Genomic DNA, 23,330 nt, shown 5'->3' with positions numbered 1-23,330 from the left:
AAGAATTAGTATTGTCTAACTCAATAATAATTCTTTTCCCATTTCATGATTATTAGCATCTTTAATAGCAAATGTTCATAATAAATTGCATGAGTCACTTCAAATACACTATTTGAATTTAAATTCAAAAATCTAGAAGCTTTATTGTTTATAGAATATCCAATAAAAAATAGATTTTATAGCTTTACTTCCTGCCTTAGGCCTTTTATGTGAAACATCTAAAACACAAGCAATGCCACCCCAAACCTTAAATAATTAATAGTTGGTTTATGAATTTTCCACAATTCATAAGGAGATTTAATTTTATTTTTATGTATGATTCTGCTAGAAATATGACAAGCTGTATATAAAGTCTCACCCCAAAAAACTATTAGGAATTTTGAATGAATTAACATAGCAATAACCATTTCTAACAAGGTTCTATTTTTTTGCTCCGCAACACCATTTTCTGGAGGAGAATGTGGGGTTGTTTCTTCTCTAACTATTCCGCGTGTTTCACAAAATTGAATATAATCATTAAGTCAATATGCACCACCCCTATCAGATCTAATTCATTGAATTTTCTTTCCAAGTTTATTTCCAACTTCTACCTTAAATATTTTAAATTTTTCAAAAGCTTCATCTTTTGATCTTAACAAATAAACATAAGTAAATTTAAAAAATCATCTATAAAAGTTATAAATATCTTTTTCCACTGGTAATTATATCCTTATTATCACATATGTCACGATGAATTAATTCTAACAAAGCAGTAGATCTATTAATAGATTTAAAAGGTTTCTTCACAATTTATGGTTGACCACAACATTCACAATTTTGTGTAGTTAAAACATGACTATTTTTAGGAACATAACCATGTGAAATCATGCAAGTCATAGAATTGCTACCAATATGTCCTAATCTATAATACCAAACATAATTAACATGTGAATCAAGCATATAAGAAGAAATAGAAACGTCTTTATAAAGACTAATAGAATATATATTGTCTTTAGCATAACTCTTCCCAACAAAGGATCCCTTCTTAGAGATGATCACTTTTTGGGAATCAAATGCAACTCTAACACCATGATCATCGAGCCTCTTAACAGACACAAGACTGTTCCTAAATCCCAGAATGTGATACACATCTTGCAAAGTAAGGACTTTGCCAGAAGAGAGAGGAACTGCTCATTTCCCCAAGATAGCACTTGTAGAGGAATTTCCCATGAAGATGGATTTTTCACCACAAACTTCATTATAGGAATGAAAAGCATCCTTATTGGGAGTAGCACGACAAGTTGCACTAGAATCAATCCACCAACCATCTTCCATGTTGACCATGTTGATTTCAGTACGCATGGCTATCATGTCTTCATTAGTGTCCATCATATTGCTCTCATTTTTTGTGTCCCTTACGGTGGCGACAATCTTTAGCATAATGTCCCTTTTTACCACACACAAACTAAAAACCAAAACTTTTCTTTTTGATAAACTACTTTTTAGTGAAGTTGCCTTTCTTCCTGTTAAAAGATTTTATTTTATTTTATTTTATTTATTTATTTATTTTTTTGTTAGGAAACTTGAAAATATGTTTACTAGAAGTAGATGTCGGTTCTTCAACATTATGAACTTTTTCAATCTTCCCCGAATTTTCAAGATTGTCACATAATCTTGTTTCACATTCTATCTGAATGTGTTGAAGCAACTCATTCAAATTCAAAGATTTTTTTTTTTGTGTGTTTTAAAATTCATTGGTAATCTTTCTACATAAATGGAAGTTTACAATAATAGTTGAAACTTGAATATTCTCTAAAATTGGTTCTCCAGCATTAGCACGCTCAGTATCAATGTCATTTAGATCATTAACTTGATTTATAATTGACCGAGTATCGTCTATTTTGAAATCAATATATTTTGAAATTAGGAAAGATTGGTAATTAGCATCTTCATTAACATACCTATGTTGTATTGCATGCCAGAGTTCCAATGATGTTGTATACTTGTGGAAGACGTTGAATAGTGCATTTGTCATTGCATTGAAAATGGTAAAACAACACACATAATCATCCTCCATCCATTTCTTCTGAGTTTCTGCCAAGGCTCCTTCGGATGTACTAGTACCATCAATAGCATTGGTTCCATCAGTTGTAAGAGACACTTCTGTTTGATGGTAGGAAACTGAAAGCACATAACCAACCTTTGCATCAGTAAGTTGGAAAAAGATCTTCATACTCCAAAGTTTGTAGTTAAGTCCATTGAAACGTTCAAGCCTTTCAACTTCATGAATCTGTGTCTTGATCATTGTTGTGGGATTCGTAATTACTATCTTAAAATTGTTTTATAAAAAAAAATAAATAAACTATGTATAAAAGGAAAAACAGATTCACGAAAGAAGAAAAGTAGAACACTCAAAGGCAAGACACATCCAAGATGCTTTCTTTAAGCAATTTCCCCTCTGTTATACAGAAAGGTCTCTTGGAAATTATTTCTCCAGGATACAATGCCTTATTTTAGAAAACAATACTAAGGTTGTATTCCTTAGTTGTTTTCTAAACCAGAACCTTAACCCAAAAAACTCAAAATGAAAACACTAAAGAAAACTTGCAGGAAAAACTAAGTAAATATGGGCTGCTAAAGAGAGTTCCTTGTATGGAACTCGAACAGACACCAACTTAGGGAATTCAAACGTTGAAACTGTTTCCCAACATCTATGAACCAACTAGTTGAATATTTTATTGATTTCTTTCTTTCTTTCGTTCTTTCTTTCTTTCTTTTCTACATATATATAAGAACTAAAAGTTCCATCTCATGAATATCTTCAATGGAAGATCTCCAATGGAAACTTGAAGGAATATGGAAAGTCATTCCTCTATTTATAGTAGATGATAGCAGACTCATTTGCTCAAGATTTCTATGTGGGAACCAAGCTAAAAGATTTAAATTCCAAATGAATGGACAGAAAATGAAATATTGAATTCCCTCCAAGTGAAAGTGTAAAGATTCCTTTAGTTTCCAATGTGGGAGTCAGGAAAGGAAACAAAACAAAAATGAACATGGAGATTATTATTGTTATTAGTAAATAATATATAACATATGCTTTCTTAGTTTCGTCCATGAGAGAAACAGTGTTACAACCCAAAAAAAAATAATAATAAATAAATACAAAGACGGGCAACAAAATCTTCTTTGTTTTTTTGTTGAAGCAAGCAATTAAGATCAGTGTCTATAGGGATCACAACATAATGTGTTGAAGTAATTAACTTATTCTATTAGCATTTTTTTTTGTATTGGGATAAGTTGTTTGAGGTACAAGAATCTTTATATGATTAGTCCTAACTATATTATCAAATCAATAAACTTTTATACATTAAGGATTAAATTGACACAATTTAAATACTCGGAAGCAAAATGACGCAAGGCTCATACTTTGGGAACTAAAAATGTAATTAACCCTTTTCTCAAATATTGGTATTGTAGTTTTTATCCATTTGTGTGTACAATTGTTAGCACTTATTGTTTGTCAACAAAATTTGTCTCATTTAAATATGTTATGTGCTTCTTTTGTTGTCTTTCCTATAATCATATGTTCCAGCCCTACTTGATTGTAGTCAACCTAACGAAACCTCAAATGTTTCAGTCACAATGGAAGAGAAGATGCAAGCATAGTTGTCACAGCTATGGAAAAAATAAAAATAAATAATGACCGACTTTCGTATTCCAAGAAATAATATGCACCAATCTATGTTTTTGCTTATAAGTATGAAAATTCCAGACGTGTATATATATTAACTAACTTGTGTAAGTGTCATCTTTTTAAAACTCTTTTATAATGCTAAGGCCCTTAGTACTCTTCAGGAACATATGAATATGTTTCATATTATAATTTTTATAATGAATATGGACTTAATAGCTAACAAGAAATAAGATTATTTTTTACAATGCTCAGGTTGATTGAATGGACATCATTGAATTGATAAAAAGTGAGAATAGTCGATTGGATATGTTAGAAATTGGGAGCCCATGTGGCATGACCCTTTGAACTTTTTGAATCTTATCCATGTAAGTTTGAATTTGAATTCAAAACTAATTTGGATAACCACTCATGATATCTATATCTATCATATCAACTGATATGGATAGATGAGATATTTATCCTATATATCTGATATGATATATGGGGTATGGGATATGAAACAACGTATGTTTTTCCCATATGACTGTCTCCCATTAAAACAACGATCAACCATTTTGCACTGTGACTTGTGTGGGTGATACTCATATTGTGGTATCACTCCACTGCTGGGTTCGTTGTTCGCATTCGTGAAGCACGTGATTTACCCATGAGATTCTATGCTTCAGGTTCTGTCATTAAGCTATGGGTTGAATATTTTTATTCGCTGCGTTTTCCCTTACTTTACATTGGTATTAGAGCATATATGGGTATTTTCGTGCTTATTTTTTAAATCATGTGTATAATTTTATATAAATATATACACATTATATGCATGAAAAATTGGACTAGAAATACACCTCGGAAGGCGGCGCGTGGGCTGCACGCGCCACATGACACCGTCAATGGTGGCTACGCGCTGCCACGCGCCAGGCACGTGTCCCATGTGCCTACACGTGCCATCACGCGTTCGTCGTCCGTGCTACGCACGCGTACCATGCACTGAGCCGCTCGCTGAGCCGTGCCGTGCCGTTTTCCTCTGCCGGCTTGGCTGCTGATGTTAAGGCACTATTTGTTTTGTTTTTAATTCTGAATCGCGTTAAATGGTCATAAATAATTCGTTATAGATTTGTTTTATGCATGGTTGGTACTGTTAGACTCAGAATTAAATTTTCTATCTTATGTAAAATTTTAAAAATTTTATGAAAATAAAAAATATTTTTTTTGTGATAATAATTCATTATTTCTGCTTTAAAATGCTTCTGGTGTTGCATGAATAATTTTTCAGGGTTAAAATTTTTATTGTGGACTACTGTAAAGGTTTACTATTTACTGGTATAATTGTTTCAGTTTACCAGATTCTGGATTTTTATGTGTGTTTATTAGTTATTTAAAATTCCAGAAAATTTCAGAATGATGTACATTCCATTATGGCATAATCTGAATATTAAACACAACATATTATTTTTTTAGGGTTTGTAATATGTTGTGATTGGAGAAGCATGCTTAGTTTTTATTTATTTATTTATTTAAATTCCATTATTAAATGAATATGGCATGTGTAAAATTTACATTAAGATGCTATTGTATGGAATTTATCATGCTTTGTATATGCCATAAGTAGTGGGAAATTGATTTTTTTTTTTTTTTTTTTTTTTTTTTTTTTTTTTTTTGCGCGTGGAATTAAATTAAATTTGATAATTATCACTAGAGGCACAAAAGATGTTTACGAGCATAGCAAATTTTCGATCTTGAGACGTGTAATATTATCATTTTTTAACTTAGATTCTTTTGCTGCAAAATAATTTTTGTGTTGCTATCGTTAATATCCCCTGCGCATTTGTTTACTTTGTATGTAGAAATGGATGCTAAGACAGTAGTGGTAGACTTAACTAAGGAAGAGAAATTGTATGGTGACAATTATGATATATGGCGTCGTAAGATCCAATACCTCATCAATGAGCAAGAAGTGTTGACCACACTTGAACAAGTGATGGTTGAGCCAGAGCAGGGCAATGCAGCTCAACATCGTCGTGATCTTGAAGTCTTTTAGAGTTGGCGTAACAAAGATCGGTGTGCGCGCTTTACCATGTTGAGTAACATGCACAACAACTTGATTAATGAGTTTGAGCATTGCCCGACTGCATTTGAGATGTGGGAAGCTCTCAAGCAAAAGTTTGGTATTACTTCTTTGGCATTACTTCTTTGGCAAAGCTATGTGGGCCAACTATGAAGTTTGACTCCTATCAGAAAAGGGCGCATCACTCGATGAAGCAACATTTGAGGGTCATGTCAGTCATGATACGTGAGCTTGCGGCTATTGGGCACAATTTGACTCAAGAGCAGCAAGTACAAGATGTGATTCGCTCTCTACCAAATTCTTGGGAGCAGATGAAGTAGAACATGATGCATAATGAAAGTGTGAAAACATTTGAAGACATATCGCGTCATTTGGAGCTAGAGGCTGAGTGCCTTGAGGCGGCTAAGTTTGATGGTTCTGCTACAGTGGTTGAGTCGAGCTCACGTAGGACTTCTCAGTTCAAATGTGGAAAAGCAAACGGTGCCCATAAGAAGCAAGCAGCAGCTGCACTAAAGCCCAATGGCGCTAGAAATTTCAAGCGTAGGGTCAAGAGAGGTGGCAAGAAGGTAAAGGCTAAATTGACATGCTCTAACTGTAACAAAGAAGGACACTTCGCTCGGGATTGTCCTGAGACACTATTTCTGTTCATTTTGGGTTGATGTCTCTATGTTGACTCATGTTGAGTTTCTAGTATAGAGCTCCCACATGCAAGTGTTCTCAACGGTCACACGGTGCATTGGCTAGTATGAAATTGTTCATTTTTTGGGGAGATTGAGATAGAGATGTGGCAGTGTCATGCCAACTCATGTGCGAGTGGGAGATGTTAGAAATTGGGCGCCCATGTGGCATGACCCTTTGAACTTTTTGAACCTTATCCATGTAAGTTTGAATTTGAATTCAAAACTTATTTAGATAACCACTCATGATATCTATATCTATCATATCAACCGATATGGATAGATGAGATATTTATCCTATATATCTGATATGATATATGCGATATGGGATATGAAACAACGTATGTTTTTCCCATACTGACTCTCTCACGTTAAAACAACGATCAACCATTTTGCACTGTGACTTGTGTGGGTGATACTCATATTGTGGTATCACTCCGCTGCTGGGTTCGTTGTTCACATTCATGAAGCACGTGATTTACCCACGAGATTCTACGCTTCAAGTTCTGTCATTAAGGTATGGGTTGAATATTTTTATCCGCTACGTTTTACCTTACTTTACTGGATAAAAGCAAGAAATGAGGGTTCATCTGTGAATGCTTATGATTTCTTTTTAATATTCTAGGTGTGATGGCACAATTTTGTTTTTGAACAAAGATCTTTGTTTTGAATGAGTTTTCTGTGGAGTGTTCTAGGTGTAGTTTCCATTTTTTGTTAGTTTTTTTATATTCTGTATAGTTGACATTAGCTAACTGTGTTGTATTTGTTAAAAGCTAGAGAGGGTGTATTGTTGATGTTTTTTAGGCATTGTGGTGCTCATATACAACTTAGATTTACGTGTTTAATAAAAGTTTTATCTTTGTTGATAAAATAAAAATATTCTAATGAATATTAATTACTTCAACACATTACATCAATTCATGGGCAGGTGTTATCGTGCTACGCACATGGCCCTCACACCTAATAATAAAAATAAGCACAACTTTTGTATTTCATGAATAAGTAATATAATTAATAAATAAAAGGTCATTTTTTTAAAACATATAACGTAAAAGCATAACATCATTTTCTTAAGAGTGTTGATAGATCAGGTTAGGTAAGTGGCCTTCCTTCCCTCGTTGGTCTAAACTTAGGCAGATTGGAAAAAATATATCTATATTCGTCAGCTCACATGATTGAAACCATCCATTTCGAGCCATTTAGTTTTGGTGAATCTAGTTGATGCTTGTCCAACCCTAGCATTTGTAACAATCGGTTTCGTTTGGAACCAAAAAAAAAAAAAAAAAAAATTCCTAACTACAGAGGGGTGACCTTTGGGGCTAGACCCTAAGGAGTCGACGCCTTAGAGGTTACCCTTAGGTGGTGCTACATAATAGGGACACTCAACTGGTAAGTTATGGAGTCACACACAAGCAGTAATTCGAGCCCATACTATTGACACTAGGGATGGTTCACCTAGACTTAGAAGGTTCATTTTGCTAACCATATGTGTTGTCACCCAGGTAGCTACCCTCGGGAGAGAGTAGAACCTAGATATCAATTTTCATGGAAATGAGAATATTTATTTAATACTTTGTTGAGATTGAGATGCTCAATAATTCTACATTTCGCAAGATCAGTAGACGAAAACATTGAAGTCGTGAATTATTGGGTGCTAAGATTCTTCTAAAAAATTTGAGGTCTGATCATTGGATTATCTAACCAAAGTAGAGTTTATGAATTTTTAGTAATTGGTTAAGGTTGTTCGGTTTTAGTGTTGCCATATTGCTGATGGACTATGTTTTTTTCGTGTTTTGCTATCGAATTCGTAATATTTGGAGTTTCTTTTTGAGTTTAAGGGTGGTACCTCATTGTTGCAGAGTGTTGGTTAGAGTTTCTAGATTATCCTCCCTTGCTGGGCTCTTTTTTGTTGTGTGTTATGGCTAGTTTTTGGAGTAGTGTTGTCATTATATGGTGTTTAGTTGTCCTTATAAGGATTATGTTTGCTGTTGAGGTCTTACAAACTTTGTTTGGCTTGGCCTGGGTTTCGATTTGGTATGTGTTTATTTTTGGGGCAAACTATACTGTTAGTCCCTATATTTTGATGGTTGTGTCATCTTAGTCCCTATAGTTTCAACTAGTTCAATTTTGACCTTTAATTTTAGATTTCATGTTAATTTGGTCCAATTGATAATGTCGTTAGGGTTTTTGACAAAATTTTCACTGAATTGGTTGATGTTAAAAACTAAATGGATCAAATTTATAATTTTTGCTCTTAAAAGTATGACACATGCGCTCATGTGCGCCTTTGCCGTAAAACAATTGTTAACAATTAATGTAATGCCCCCAAAATAATAACCACAATCCACCTCATAACATTCAATGGAAAAGCAAAAATTCATATGACATTAACATTTCATTGACTCTATTTCAATGTACAAAAGATTACATATGCATTTATATATTCATAAATTTTAGATCCAAAATCTCTAGCATATGACATACGTTAATGAATGAGGATAAATGGAAGTACAATTAAGTTTATACCCTAATGGCTACATCTTTCAAAGTTGTTTCATGGATACAACAAAAGTGAGTTAAACTCAATACATAGAAAGCCCAAGGCTTAAACAAGGTAATTACACAGAAAGAGACAAAAAGAAGCTCTCGACTCTAGGTCCTCCCAAGCTATGTGCTTGGTAGAGGCATATCATTAGCACCTGAAAAGTTGTTTTCCACGTAGGGTGAGCTAAAACGCAGTAGAGATACATGAACAAAATGTATGAAACTTAACAAAGTCATAAGGTAAATGCATGTATATGCCATTTGCCAATCATTATGCTTTTTCATTCAAAACAATGCAATGTCTTAGTATATGCATATCAATTTTTAAAACAATACTTTTTAAATTAGAAAACAAGGCAGTAGATACAAAACACTAAGAATCTCTAGGTACGTATCCACCAGTAGGCTATACAAGTACTACCAAAGCCATTTTACTGATACTAACCAGAAGGTTCAGCACCTAACCTCGCAGGCTTCTGAACTTTCACCAATAACACACAAGCCAACATAATAAACCACAACTACACCCCCTAACCAGATTCACCAAGGTACACACCTATTTTTCTCAAAATAATATATTTTCAATGTTTAAGTATGAAACAATGCTAAATGCAAGATGTATGAGTAATTAGTTTCAATTAACCTAATCCTCATGCAATTTCTACAACAATCAAAGCTATCATCCACCAACAAGCCAAGACAAATATCTCTACTGAACAGAGAATTTTCCAACAATAGATATAATCTCATAAATTCCAATATAGGAGCGATAATGTATATATCCAACTCCACTCTCATCATCCATGAATACATTCATCTTATCTTTTCAAACCCAACATCTTTTCCTTTTTTTTTTCATAAATGAAACATCAATGATTTTCCAATCAAACATCATTCGCTTTCAAAATCACATTTTTAGAAAGAAATTTACAACATTTTAACACAACCCAACAATATTCACTCCCCCACAAACTTTCTCCAGAATCCATTTGAAAAACTCGTCTTTTACATTTCAAAAGAAAATCCTAGATTTAAACCCAAAATCCCCAAATAATTAAACCTATTAAAAGGACAAATAACCAAGCTAAGAATCATGCAAAGGTTGAAGAAATCCCTACCTCAAGGATAGAAGAGGAAGAGAGCAACAGAAGAAGTTTGACAGAACTGAAAACAAAATGTTCTAGGATTATAACATAGCTTTCAACGAGCTCTACCATTTTCTCCAAGGAAAAATGGTGGAGAAATCAATGGATTTGGGTGTATTTGAGGTATTTAGGTAAGAACTAGAGAGAAAGAGTGAAGGAATTAGGTTTAGAAGTGTTTTAGACAGGGAGAGAGATGAAACAGTGACTGAAAAAGGCTTTCCTTCGGTCTGATATACGCACAGATTGCTCAAGTGACCAAACCATCGCTCGAGTGTAAGACATAATAAGTGATACCGCTCAAGCGACCAAAACACCACTCGAGCACACAATGACCCCCTCCCAGAAGTTTAGACATGGAAACGATTGCTCGAGAGGAGAAAAGACCGCTTTAGTGAAGATCACCCTACGCCTAGAAGTTTTACAGACTTTCAAACGTATAGGGAAATCTCAAAGACCACTTCAATGACCAAAGCACCGCTCAAGCAAACAAGGAATGAAATGGGCAACAACTCTTTTGAAAAATTAACTCCCAACCTGTTTCAATGCAACCAATAACTCCCAACAAACCAAACCTATTAACAACAAGATGTAAAGAGTATAAACAAGGATTAAAGATATGGAATTCAGATCTAAGAATACGAAAAGGATTGGGACTAAACTCGAACTATTATAATTAAAATCAAGGGCAAATTACACTTTGCACCCTTGCAGTTTGCACCAAATTTCACTTTAGCCCCTACACAAGAAATCATGATAGTCAACCCCTTGCACTTCTGGTCAATCCCACTTTGGTCCTTACACATAAAATTGTGACAATCAACGCCCTGTACTTTTGGTCAAATCTCATTTTGGTCCCTATGCAAATGTCAATGTCCCATTTCTGTTACTCAATTGTTTAAATTTTTAACAGAATCTAGTCATGTGACAAGAATGTGACTACGATATGAGGGTAAGAGAGGAAAATCATCTACATTTTTCACTAATACACACTTTATTCCATAATTTACATCAAATTATGACTGTATTAGCCTAAAACAAAACATAGATTGTGAACGATTAAGAAAATGAACTAGGGTTTTGAATAAATTGGAATCACGATACTCTATTTTTCATGGTAACACAGTCGTCTGTCTAGTCATCTTCACTTCTCTTTAATTTATTTGTCACTTTTTTTATTTATTTCTAAAACTCTATTTTCTTCTCACTTTATTGCAATTTTACTATATTATATAACTCCCACATGCTTATCACGTAGGGCAAAGTGTATTGATAAGAAACATGAATGATTTTCCTCTCTTGTCCTTATTTTGTATTCACATTTTCGTCACATGATTAGATTTTGTTAAAGATTTAAAAATGAAGTAACAAAAAAGGAATATTGACACTCACTGCAAGAAATTTCACTTTTGGCAACTAAAATTTTAGTCGCCAAAAGCCTTATTTTAGTCGCCAATTACTTTTGGCGACTAATATATTTGGTCGCCAGATTGGTCACCAATAGTTCGTCGGGGAAGACAATCGACGACTAAAATTTTTTGGGTAGCCAAGAGTGACCTATCGGCGACTAAAACTTTAGTCGCCATATATTTTTTAAAAATAATTAAATATATACATATGTTTTACTTTTAGTGACTAAACTATTTAGTTGCCAATTGAGCATGTATGTTTGGCGACTAGCTATTTGGTAGCCAAAAGTTTCACTCTTTGAGAATTGACGACTAAAGTTTAGTAGCCAAAAGCCAACCTGTGATATTTGTTTAGGCCCCAAAAGGTTTCATTTAGTTTTTATAGTTTGTTCTATATTATTTTTTGCGCCACCTGTAACCTGTGCATATACAAAATTATTCATCCATTCATTCAATTCTCAACCATTCAATAAAAATATTTCTCCACAACCTGTAGCATTCAATTTTCAACCATATACAAAACTTAACTTTTAACTGTACATATCAAAGAAAATAGGAATCCATAAACATAGTATAATCCAACAAATACATACACTATCCAAACCAACAATTAAAATTCAAATTAAAAATAATCTTAATAACAGAACATATTAGGTGTACATGTTTTCCATAAACAAAAAATATAATGTAAATTGCGCCCATGCAAACATCATCAATCTAGCCCAAAAACATCACTGTATCCATGCCAACATCATCAATCTGTAACAAATACCAGTAGTAAAAAAAAATCTACAGCTTGATTTTTGTTTAAACAAAATATGGTTCAATTTATTTAACAAGTAATTTAGCTTATGGAGAAGGAAAAAAATAAATAACTAACTCAATTGAATTTAGATGAATAACACAACGAATATATTGATTGATATAGCAAGACTAAATAAAGAAAAATCAGTCAATGATTCCTTTTAGCTTAACAGATTGTTATTTCAAAGATTTCAACTAAAATAGGCAAATAACGATTTATGAGGATATGACACACAATATCAGTTATATAGCAACAAAGTGAGTTTATCAATTAGCTATGACAGTTAATTTAAGATGAATAGCACAATATTTATTATAACTAATATAGCAAGACTAAATGAGGAAAAATCAGTGAAGTAGCTAATTGAAAACACTATGAATGATTTTTGATTTAACAAATTAAGATTTGAATATGCAAGCATTGGCTTCAACAGATTAAGATTTGGAGCTATTGTGGGTTTGATTGAGCACATGTTTGAGCACCAATTACACTGTCAATAAGTTAGGCTTAAGGGTTAGAATTTTGAGAAGCCTAAGAGACATTTTAACAACAGTTTGAAGGCAAGAAAAAAAAAATCCTTTGTTATAAGAATCCAAATCCAAAACAACAACAAACTATTTTGACACTATAAGAATCCAAAGCAACAATCCATCTATAAGAATTCAAAACAACAACCCATCTTGAAGGTCTGATTTGGTTGTTTACGAAGCAATTAAAGAGACCAATTCAGTGAGGTTTAGGGCAGAAATTGAGAGCGCCATGGCCCTCTCCTTCATCTTCACCCATTAACGCCCTTTTTCGGTTAAGTTTAATGCGTTTTCAGATCTAACTCCCAACCTACACCTGCTAATTACATTCTGTCTGTTGTCACAGGTCTCATTTGTCATAGGGCAGGTGGCTGTGACATCCGTACGGTGGTTCGGGGGCTGTTTCGTATTTTTGCCCCCTCAACAGCCTTTTTCGGTTAAGTTTAATGCGTTTTCGGCTCTAATTCTCAACCTACGTGGGCTAATTACATATTGTCTGTTGTCACAAGCCTAATTGTCATAGGGAAGCTGGCCGTGACATCCATACGGTGGTTATGGGGTAGTTTTTCTTTTTCGCACCCTTAACGCCCTTTTTCGATTAAGTTTACTGCGTTTTCAGCTCAAACTCCCAACCTACTCTTGCTAATTACATCTTGTCTATTGTCATGGATCCTATTTGTCACAGGGAAGCTAGTTGTCACATCCGTACAATGGTTCGGGGGCTGTTTCCTAATTTCGCCCCCTTAACGCCCTTTTTCAGATAAGTTTAAGGCGTTTTCGGCTTTAACTCCCAACCTACATGTTTTAATTAAATTCTATCTATTGTCACAGGTCCTATTTGTGATAGGGAAGTTGGCTGTGACATCTATACGGTGGTTTGGGGGCTATTTCGCATTTTTGCCTTCTTAACGTCGTTTTTCAGTTAAGTTTAAGGCATTTTCGGCTCTAACTACCAAGATACACGTGCTAATTACATTCCGTCTATTGTCACAGGTCCTATTTGGCATGGGGAAGCTGGCTGTGACATCCATATGGTGGTTCGGGGGCTGTTTCAAATTTTTGCCACTTAATGTCATTTTTCGGTTAAGTTTAAGGCGTTTTATGCTCTAACTCCCAACATACACGTGCTAATTACATTTCGTTGATGTCACAGGGAAGCTAGCCATGACATCCGAATGGTGGGTCGGGGGTTGTTTCGCAGTTTCACCCCCTTAACACCCTTTTTCAGTTAAGTTTCAAGCGTTTTCGGCTCTAACTCCCAACCTACACGTGCTAATTAAATTATGGCTATTTTCATAGGTCCTATTCGTGATGGGGAAGTTGGTTGTGACATCCATACGGTAGTTCGGGGGCTGTTTCACATTTTTGCCTTCTTAACGCCGTTTTCCGGTTAAGTTTAAGGCGTTTTTGGCTCTAACTTCCAACATACACGTGCTAATTACATTCCGTCTTTTGTCACAAGTCCTATTTGGGATGGGGAAACTAGCTGCAATATCCATATAGTGGTTCGGGGGCTATTTCCCCTTAATGCCGTTTTTCAGTTAAGTTTAAGGTGTTTTCGGCTCTAACTCCCAACATACACGAGCTAATTACATTCTGTCTATTGTTACAGGTCTTGTCACAGTGAAGGTGGCCATGACATCCGAACGGTGGTTCAGGGGCTATTTTGCCCCCTTAACGCCCTTTTTCAGTTAAGTACAAGGCGTTTTCGGCTCTAACTCCCAACCCACACGTCCTAATTACATTATGTGTATTGTCTTAGGTCCTACTTGGCCTGGGAAACCTAGCTGTGACATACAAATGGTGGTTCGGGGGTTGTTTCAAATTTTCGTCCCCTTAACTCCCTTTTTTCAGTTAAGTTTAAGGCATTTTCGGCTCTAACTCCCAACATACACGTGCTAATTACATTCCATCTATTTTCATAGGTGCTATTTGTCATGGGGAAGGTGGCCGTGACATCCGAATGGTGGTTCGGGGGCTGTTTCGTAGTTTCAGCCCCTTAACACCCTTTTTTGATTAAGTTTATGGCGTTTTGGGCTCTAACTCCCAACGTACACGTACTAATTACATTCTGTCTATTGTCATTGGTCCTATTTGTCATGGAGAAGGTGGCTGTGACATCCGAGCGGTGGTTCGGGGGCTGTTTCGTAGCTTCGCTCCCTTAACGCCCTTTTTTCGGTTAAGTTTAAGGCATTTTCGGCTCTAACCCCCAACCTACACATGCGAATTACATTCCGTCTATTTTCACAAGTCCTATTTGTCATGTGGAAGCTGGCTGTGACATCCATACGGTGGTTCAGGGGCTGTTTCGAATTTTCGCCCAATTTATACTGTTTTTTGGTTAAGTTTAAGGCATTTTCGGCTCTAACTCCCAACATACACATGCTAATTACATTCTGTCCATTGTCATAAGTCCTATTTGTCACGGAGAAGGTGGCTGTGACATTTGTACAGTGGTTCGGGGGCTGTTTTGTAATTTCGCCCTTTTAATGCCTTTTTTCGGTTAAGTTTAGGCCGTTTTCGGCTCTAACTCCTACAGCGATCTCGGTTTTCCCTTCATTGTTTAATTGTATTTCAAACTCGGTTCCGTGGATGTATTGTTGTCTTTTTCCTGTTTCCATCCTTTACTCTTTGTATATGAGTCTTTGGCCGTGTTGGGTAGGTGTAAAACAGGTTAGTTGTGTTTGGAAACCAAGGGTTGATGTCCATTTAATTCCAACTAGTGTCTATTAAATTTTCATAATGGTTTATTCAATTCGAATTAGTGATCCATTCATATTCCATTAGTGGGATTTTATGACAAACTTGTCCATTCATATTTCTAACTAGTGTTCATTTAATTCTAGTTAGTGTTCATTTAATGCTAGTTAGTGTTCATTTAATTCTAACTTGTCCTTTCATTTTCCAATTAATGGGCTTTAATAACAACCTTTCAATATCACTTGTTCATCTCCCTTTTGATTTCAAAACCCTAGAACCATCTTCTCTCTCTCCCTACGCACCTTCTCTCTAGGTTTTCATCTCCCTCTAGTGTAAATATACTAAGTCCTTTGTAAGAAAGGTAGAGTGGGTTGAGGGCTTCACTTTTAATCTGAAAGTTTGGCGATTTGGAGCACTTTGGTTTTTGGCCTTCATCTTCTCTATTTGGTCTCTCCATTTGAGGTAGGGATTTCTTTGTTCCTTTTCAATACTCCGTCTATAGATAGACATGTGGTAGTTTTGTATTGCATGAAAATCATATTCGTGTTGGATTTGTTTGAAAATCATGAGGGGAACCTAGGGTTGGTTGTTTGAGAATGGTTTTGTTATCACTGACTGTGGTTTGGGCTAATTAGAGAGTAAAATTAGCATGTTATTGGTGAAAGAAGAGAAAGCCCTAAATTATATTTTGATTTGGTAAAATAAAAAGGATTTACGGTTGAACAATGTTGGTAAATTTCTATTGTTAATATGAGTTGTGTAGAAGGTGTTAACAGTTAAGGGATTAATTATGGTATGGGGGTTATTTTGAAATGAACGTATTGAATCAAGTTGGGTTATGGCTTATTATCCATGGAATTGATTTTGTAAAATGAAGAGAATGTAATTGGTTTTGTGAAAAGGGAAAAGTGTTTTTGGAATAAGTGATGGAACATGTTGACTTAAGAAAATTATGAAGTTGATGTTGAAAATGGTAAATGAAATGTTAACTCTATGCGAGTCTCGGAAAATAAATTTGAGAATTAAACTATTGTATCATGAGTGTCGAATACACATATTTGGGGGTTTTATCCTTACCTATCGTACTAGTGTCGTTGTTGGGTTTAAGGTTTGCTTGAGAGTTGAGTCTCTTTTATTAGGTGTACTGAATACATGCATCTAGAGGTTTTGTCCTTGTTCATCGGTGGAGGATGACATTGGTGTGTTGAATTGTGATGTATGCGTTACACTTGTGTTGGTTAAACATTATTGAATAGTTTATGTGTATGTATTACACTTGTTATTGATGCTTTGTTGTATCGAGGAATTTGTATATGATAATTGTTTATAAACATTGTGTTGTGTGAGAGGAGATAGGGGATGTACTCCACGGTTTAGGGGAAGATAGGGGATGGACCTCTAAACCGGAAACTGTTTGAGATTGATACAGCACTACAATGTGTATCATTTGTGAAGTATAGAAGTGTTTTTGTTTGATATTGATACAACACCAAAATGTGTATCATTTGTGAAGTATGGAAGTGTTTTTGTCTGAGATTGATACAGGATTAAAATGTGTATCTATTATGAGGTATGAAATGTTTAAAATGAGTTATTATCTCGCTTATCGCTTTGGCATATTCTTAGCTACTGTGCATATAGCCGGTAGAGCAGAGTTTTAATTGTTATCGTCAGTGTATCTTAGTATGTTATGGGTTGCGATGGTTACAATTTTGAAAGGCTGAGCTGCCTCATTTGTGGATTATATACATGTTGATGATTTGTTATTTCCCTTTTATTTAAGGCATGCATGTATTAATATGAATGTATTAGGAACAAACCAAAATGCCATTTTGAGATTTTGGTAAGTGTGAAGGAAAGTGGGGTATTTGTGAACATGTTTTCAAAAAAGGTCATTTTGTTGTAAGTACGGAAAATGGGGGAAGAGTAATGGGCTTGGTGAAATTGTTTTTTTTTAAAAAAAGAAAACTGTTATAGTCATGAAAGTTTGGAAAAATGGGTAATTAAAAGGAAAGAAGGTGAACCGCTTATAGCGTTGAATGAAATGGTTGTTTTCGAGAAAAGTTCATACTTATGTATATTTTGTATAAACTGCCACATTACTATTCTAGTATGAGATTGAACATTCATGATCATAGCCATCTGTAAGTTCTTATTGTTGAGGATCATGTTGAGATCTATACTGGACTATATGTTCATCCCACGTTGTTAAATCTTTTTCAGGTGATAGCCAGGATGTGCTACAAGGTTTTGGATCTTCTTATTTGTTGGCCATGGGTCCTCTTTTGTGTTGGCGGAATGCCATTTATGTAAAAGGGTTATACCCTTCTTCTTGACTTTTAATGATGTAAGCCCAAGGGCAATTTATTTAATGTTCTCATGTTGTATTTACTTGCATACAAATGAGAGCAATGTTATTCACTTCTACAAGTTGAATATACAAGTTTATTTCCGCATGTTATCTCTGAAATGGAATTAAGTAATGAAATTGGTAATACTTCGAGTAATAAAAAGTGGGGCGTGACAACTTGGTATCAAAGCGAGCCGGGTTTGAATACTTTGGGCTCATGGGAAGTAGTTTTTACTACAGTGGGTTTGCTTCATGTGGTAAGGACGTTGCATATAGTTAACATGAATGTTAGGACTTGTATGTTGCATTTATGTGGGCATGGGATTAAGTTTTCTGGATAGTACTCGTAGCCGGTGAACTTGCTTTGAGGTCCTCTTGGAAACACGCCTGATCAACGTGGTTTCTGATAGGAATTCCTTGAGAGTTCCGGGATGAGTGACTATCTTTATGGACTTGATTCGATTATGTGTTTAAATGTTTAAATGTTTATATGCAATAGAAATGTATGTTTAGGGTGGTAAGTGTATGCCTCGGGGAAGGCTGTTGTGTTGTGCAGTAAGTGTGGTTTTGTTTTTGGACTTTATAGGATGTCTACACGAGGGAGCATGAGATTTGTATCTTGGGTTAGAGGAAATGGTACCGGTGTGTTGATTAGTGTTTTGGGCTTTGCTAGTTAATGAGTTTGTTGTGATCCCATCAGTTATGTATTTGGGTGGTGTTCGTATTATGACTTGTTATCAGTTGGTGACTATGTGTGGGTGAAATGAGTTAGTGGCGTTATTGGTTATTGGGTATGGTTTGTGAGTGGGAAGAGAATTTCTTGAGTGGATGCTGACGACAATCTTTGATTAGTCAACTTGTTGATTAGTCTCATTTAATAGCTCGGCTAGGCAATGAGCCATGTTTATGATTTTAAATTGATTAAGTAAAGGAAGGTAGGATGAAATTCCAAAATCATGAATTTCTTATGCCTTATGTGTTGATAGCAAGGTTGTTATTTCTATTAACTATTATTATAGAAATGTTATGTTTTATGTTGGTTGTGGCATCACCGTGTGAGTGGTGGGTGTTATGTTGGAAATAGATTGGAACATAAATTCTTCCTAGTGTTTTGGCCTTCTAAGGGCGCTGTTAAAAAGGAAAATGTTGAGGATTTGATTTAATTTGAATGTTATGAGAATTTCCAAACGAGTAGTTTTTGGCAAATAAACTGGAGATGTTTATGTATTATGGGTTTATGAAAAATGTTTACAAAACTTTTGAGTTTCGCATGGAAAATGCAAAATTTATTTTTGAATGTCAACGTTGAAAATTTGATTATCTTTGAGAAATGTCTCATGAACAAAAGAATGATTTTTCTTATATTTATACAAAAGATTTACTTTGATTGTCTTATGTGAAGTTATGAATGTTGAGTAGTGACATAGCTTGGAGCGCTAGTCGGGTGTTTTGGTGATTTGTTTCGGGAAGGGTTTGGTTTTGTTGAGGCTTTTGTGCCTGAGTGTTACCTTTTGAAACGTGTTTCCTTGGTAAGCCTGTTCTTTTGTGAGAGTTAACCAGAGGTTTGTGGTGAGAATAGTTTCTTTTCTAAGTGCTCGGGTGTTGAGTGCTACGTGATTAGTTGGCCTTGTGTTTCTGGTGTACTCTTAATTTCGAAGACGAAATTCTTTAAGGAGGGGAGGTTATAGCGATCCCGGTGTTCCCTTCATTGTTTAATTGTATTTCAGACTCGGTTCCGTGGATGTATTGTTGTCTTTTTCCTGTTTCCATCCTTTACTCTTTGTATATGAGTCTTTGGTCGTGTTGGGTAGGTTTAAAACAGGTTAGTTGTGTTTGGAAACCAAGGGTTGATGTTCATTTAATTCCAACTAGTGTCTATTAAATTTTCATAATGGTTCATTCAATTCGAATTAGTGATCCATTCATATTCCATTAGTGGGATTTTATGACAAACTTGTCCATTCATATTTCTAACTAGTGTTCATTTAATTCTAGTTAGTGTTCATTTATTGCTAGTTCGTGTTCATTTAATTCTAACTTGCCCTTTCATTTTCCAATTAATGGGCTTTAATAACAACCTTTCAGTATCACTTGTTCATCTCCCTTTTGATTTCAAAACCGTAGAACCATCTTCTCTCTCCCTACTCACCTTCTCTCTAGGTTTTCATCTCCCTCTAGTGTAAATCTATACTAAGTCCTTTGTAAGAAAGGTAGAGTGGGTTGAGGGCTTCACTTTTAATCTGAAAGTTTGGCGATTTGGAGCACTTTGGTTTTTGGCCTTCATCTTCTCCATTTGGTCTCTCCATTTGAGGTAGGGATTTCTTTGTTCCTTTTCAATACTCCGTCTATAGATAAACATGTGGTAGTTTTGTATTGCATGAAAATCATATCCGTGTTGGATTTGTTTGAAAATCATGAGGGGAACCTAGGGTTGGTTGTTTGAGAATGGTTTTGTTATCACTGACTGTGGTTTGGGCTAATTAGACAGTAAAATTAGCATCTTATTGGTGAAAGAAGAGAAAGCCCTAAATTATATTTTGATTTGGTAAAATAAAAAGGATTTACGGTTGAACAATGTTGGTAAATTTCTATTGTTAATATGAGTTGTGTAGAAGGTGTTAACAGTTAAGGGATTAATTATGGTATTGGGGTTATTTTGAAATGAACGTATTGAATCAAGTTGGGTTATGGCTTATTATCCATGGAATTGATTTTGTAAAATGAAGAGAATGTAATTGGTTTTGTGAAAAGGGAAAAGTGTTTTGGAATAAGTGATGGAACATGTTGACTTAAGAAAATTATGAAGTTGATGTTGAAAATGGTAAATGAAATGTTAACTCTATGTGAGTCTCGGAAATAAATTTGAGAATTAAACTATTGTATCATGAGTGTCGAATACACATATTTGGGGGTTTTATCCTTGCCTATCGTACTAGTGTCGTTGTTGGGTTTAAGGTTTGCTTGAGAGTTGAGTCTCTCTTATTAGGTGTACTGAATACATGCATCTAGAGGTTTTGTCCTTGGTCATTGGTGGAGGATGACATTGGTGTGTTGAATTGTGATGTATGCGTTACACTTGTGTTGGTTAAACATTATTGAATAGTTTATGTGTATGTATTACACTTGTTATTGATGCTTTGTTGTATTGAGGAATTTGTATATGATAATTGTTTATATACATTGTGTTGTGTGGGAGGAGATAGGGGATGTACACCACGGTTTTGGGGAAGATAGGGGATGGACCTCTAAACCGGAAACTGTTTGACATTGATACAGCACTACAATGTGTATCATTTGTGAAGAATAGAAGTGTTTTTGTTTGATATTGATACAACACCAAAATGTGTATCATTTGTGAAATATGGAAGTGTTTTTGTCTGAGATTGATACAGGACTAAAATGTGTATCTATTATGAGGTATGAAATGTTTAAAATGAGTTATTATCTCGCTTATCGCTTTGGCATATTCTTAGCTACTGTGCATATAGCCGGTAGAGCAGAGTTTTAATTGTTATCGTCAGTGTATTTGAGTATGTTATGGGTTGCAATGGTTACAATTTTGAAAGGCTGAGCTGCCTCATTTGTGTATTATATATATGTTGATGATTTGTTATTTCCCTTTTATTTAAGGCATGCATGTATTGATATGAATGTATTAGGAACAAACCAAAATGCCATTTTGAGATTTTGGAAAGTGTGAAGGAAAGTGGGGTATTTGTGAACATGTTTTCAAAAAAGGTCATTTTGTTGTAAGTACGGAAAATGGGGGAAGAGTAAGGGGCTTGGTGAAATTGTTTTTTTTTTTCTTTTTTAAAAACTGTTATAGTCACGAAAGTTTGGAAAAATGGGTAATTAAAAGGAAAGAAGGTGAACCGCTTATAGCGTTGAATGAAATGGTTATTTTCGAGAAAAGTTCATTCTTATGTATATTTTGTATAAACTGCCACATTACTATTCTAGTATGAGATTGAACATTCATGATCATAGCTATCTGTAAGTTGTTATTGTTGAGGATCATGTTGAGATCTCTACTGGACTATATGTTCATTCTACGTTGTTGAATCTTTTTCAGGTGATAGCCAGGATGTGCTACAAGGTTTTGGATCTTCTTATTTGTTGGCCACGGGGCCTCTTTTGTGTTGGCGGAATGCCATTTATGTAAAAGGGTTATACCCTTCTTCTTGACTTTTAATGATGTAAGCCCAAGGGCAATTTATTTAGTGTTCTCATGTTGTATTTACTTGCATACGAATGAGAGCAATGTTATTCACTTCTACAAGTTGAATATACGAGTTTATTTCCGCATGTTATCTCTGAAATGGAATTAAGTAAATGAAATTGGTAATACTTCGAGTAATAAAAAGTGGGGCGTGACAACTCCCAACCTACATGTGCTAACTACATTGTCTATTGTCACAGGTCCTATTTGGCATGGAGAAGCTGGCTGTGACATCCATACGGTGGTTCGGGGGCTGTTCAGAATTTTTGCCCTGTTAACACGGTTTTTCGATTAATTTTAAGGCATTTTTAGCTCTAACTCCTAGCATACATGTGCTAATTACATTCCATCTATTATCACAGGTCCTATGTGTCACTGGTGGCTGTGACATCCGAACGGTAGTTCGTGGGCAGTTTCGCAGTTTCGCAATTTCGCCCCTTTAATGCCCTTTTTCAATTTGGTTTAAGGCGTTTTTAGCTCTAATTCCAGCCTACACATTCTAAGTACATTCCATCTATTGTCATAGGTCCTATTTGGCATGAGGAAGCTGACTGTGACATCCATTCGGTGCTTCGGGGGCTGTTTTAAATTTTCGCCCCCTTAATGCCGTTTTTCGGTTAAGTTTAAGGCATTTCAGGCTCCAACCCCCAACATAGACGTGCTAATTATATTCTGTCTATTGTCACAGGTCCTATTTCTCATAGGGAAGGTGGCCTTGACAGCCGAACAGTGGTTCGGGAGCGGTTTCGCAGTTTCGCCCCCTTAACGTCCTTTTTTGGTTAAGTTTTAGGTGTTTTTGGCTCTAACTCCCAACATGCACGTGCTAATTACATTTTGTGTGTTCTCATAGGTCCTATTTGTCACGTAGAAGGTGGCTGTGACATCCAAATGATGGTTTGGGGGCAGTTTTGCAGTTTCGCCACCTTGACGCCCTTTTTCGGTTAAGTTTAAGGCATTTTCGGCTCTAACTCCCAACGTACATGTGCTAATTACATTTCGTCTATTGTCACAGCTCCTATTTGGCGTGGCAAAGCTGGCTGTGACATCCATACGGTGGTTCAGGGACTGTTTCAATTTTTTTCCCCCTTAGTGCCATTTTTCGATTAAGCTTAAGGCGTTTTCAGCTCTAACTCCCAACATACACTTGCTAATTACATTCTGTCTGTTGTCACTGGTCCTATTTTAGTCAATTACTTTTGAGACAACTCCTACACCAACCATCCTA

The 23,330-nt window shown here is 35.3% G+C and overlaps 1 protein-coding gene across 1 annotated transcript; it reads right to left on the bottom strand.

The window, feature by feature from the left end:
• Positions 1-1,170: 1,170 nt before the first annotated feature.
• Positions 1,171-2,284, bottom strand: LOC145799790 (uncharacterized). The gene is made up of 3 exons (XM_082889423.1): positions 1,766-2,284; positions 1,563-1,669; positions 1,171-1,444 (listed from the first exon to the last, which is right to left on the bottom strand). The coding sequence occupies exons 1-3, from the start codon at positions 2,282-2,284 to the stop codon at positions 1,171-1,173; spliced, it is 900 nt and encodes a 299-aa protein (XP_082745549.1).
• Between the last annotated feature and the right edge of the window lie 21,046 nt (positions 2,285-23,330).

The sequence above is a fragment of the Camellia sinensis genome, chromosome 9 (genome assembly GCF_055761805.1).
Source record: "Camellia sinensis isolate YWXY chromosome 9, ASM5576180v1, whole genome shotgun sequence".
Classification (NCBI taxonomy): domain Eukaryota; kingdom Viridiplantae; phylum Streptophyta; class Magnoliopsida; order Ericales; family Theaceae; genus Camellia; species Camellia sinensis.
This window is presented reverse-complemented; position numbering and strand designations above follow the sequence as displayed.

Excerpts from the sequence above, each read along its gene's own strand:
- LOC145799790 (XM_082889423.1), bottom strand. The coding sequence starts at position 2,284 with ATGATCAAGACACAGATTCATGAAGTTGAAAGGCTTGAACGTTTCAAT. Across the intron at positions 1,670-1,765 it reads TTCAAGTTTCAACTATTATT|ATAGAATGTGAAACAAGATT; the intron begins GTAAACTTCCAT and ends CAACACATTCAG. Across the intron at positions 1,445-1,562 it reads TCTAGTAAACATATTTTCAA|TTTGTGTGTGGTAAAAAGGG; the intron begins GTTTCCTAACAA and ends TTTGGTTTTTAG.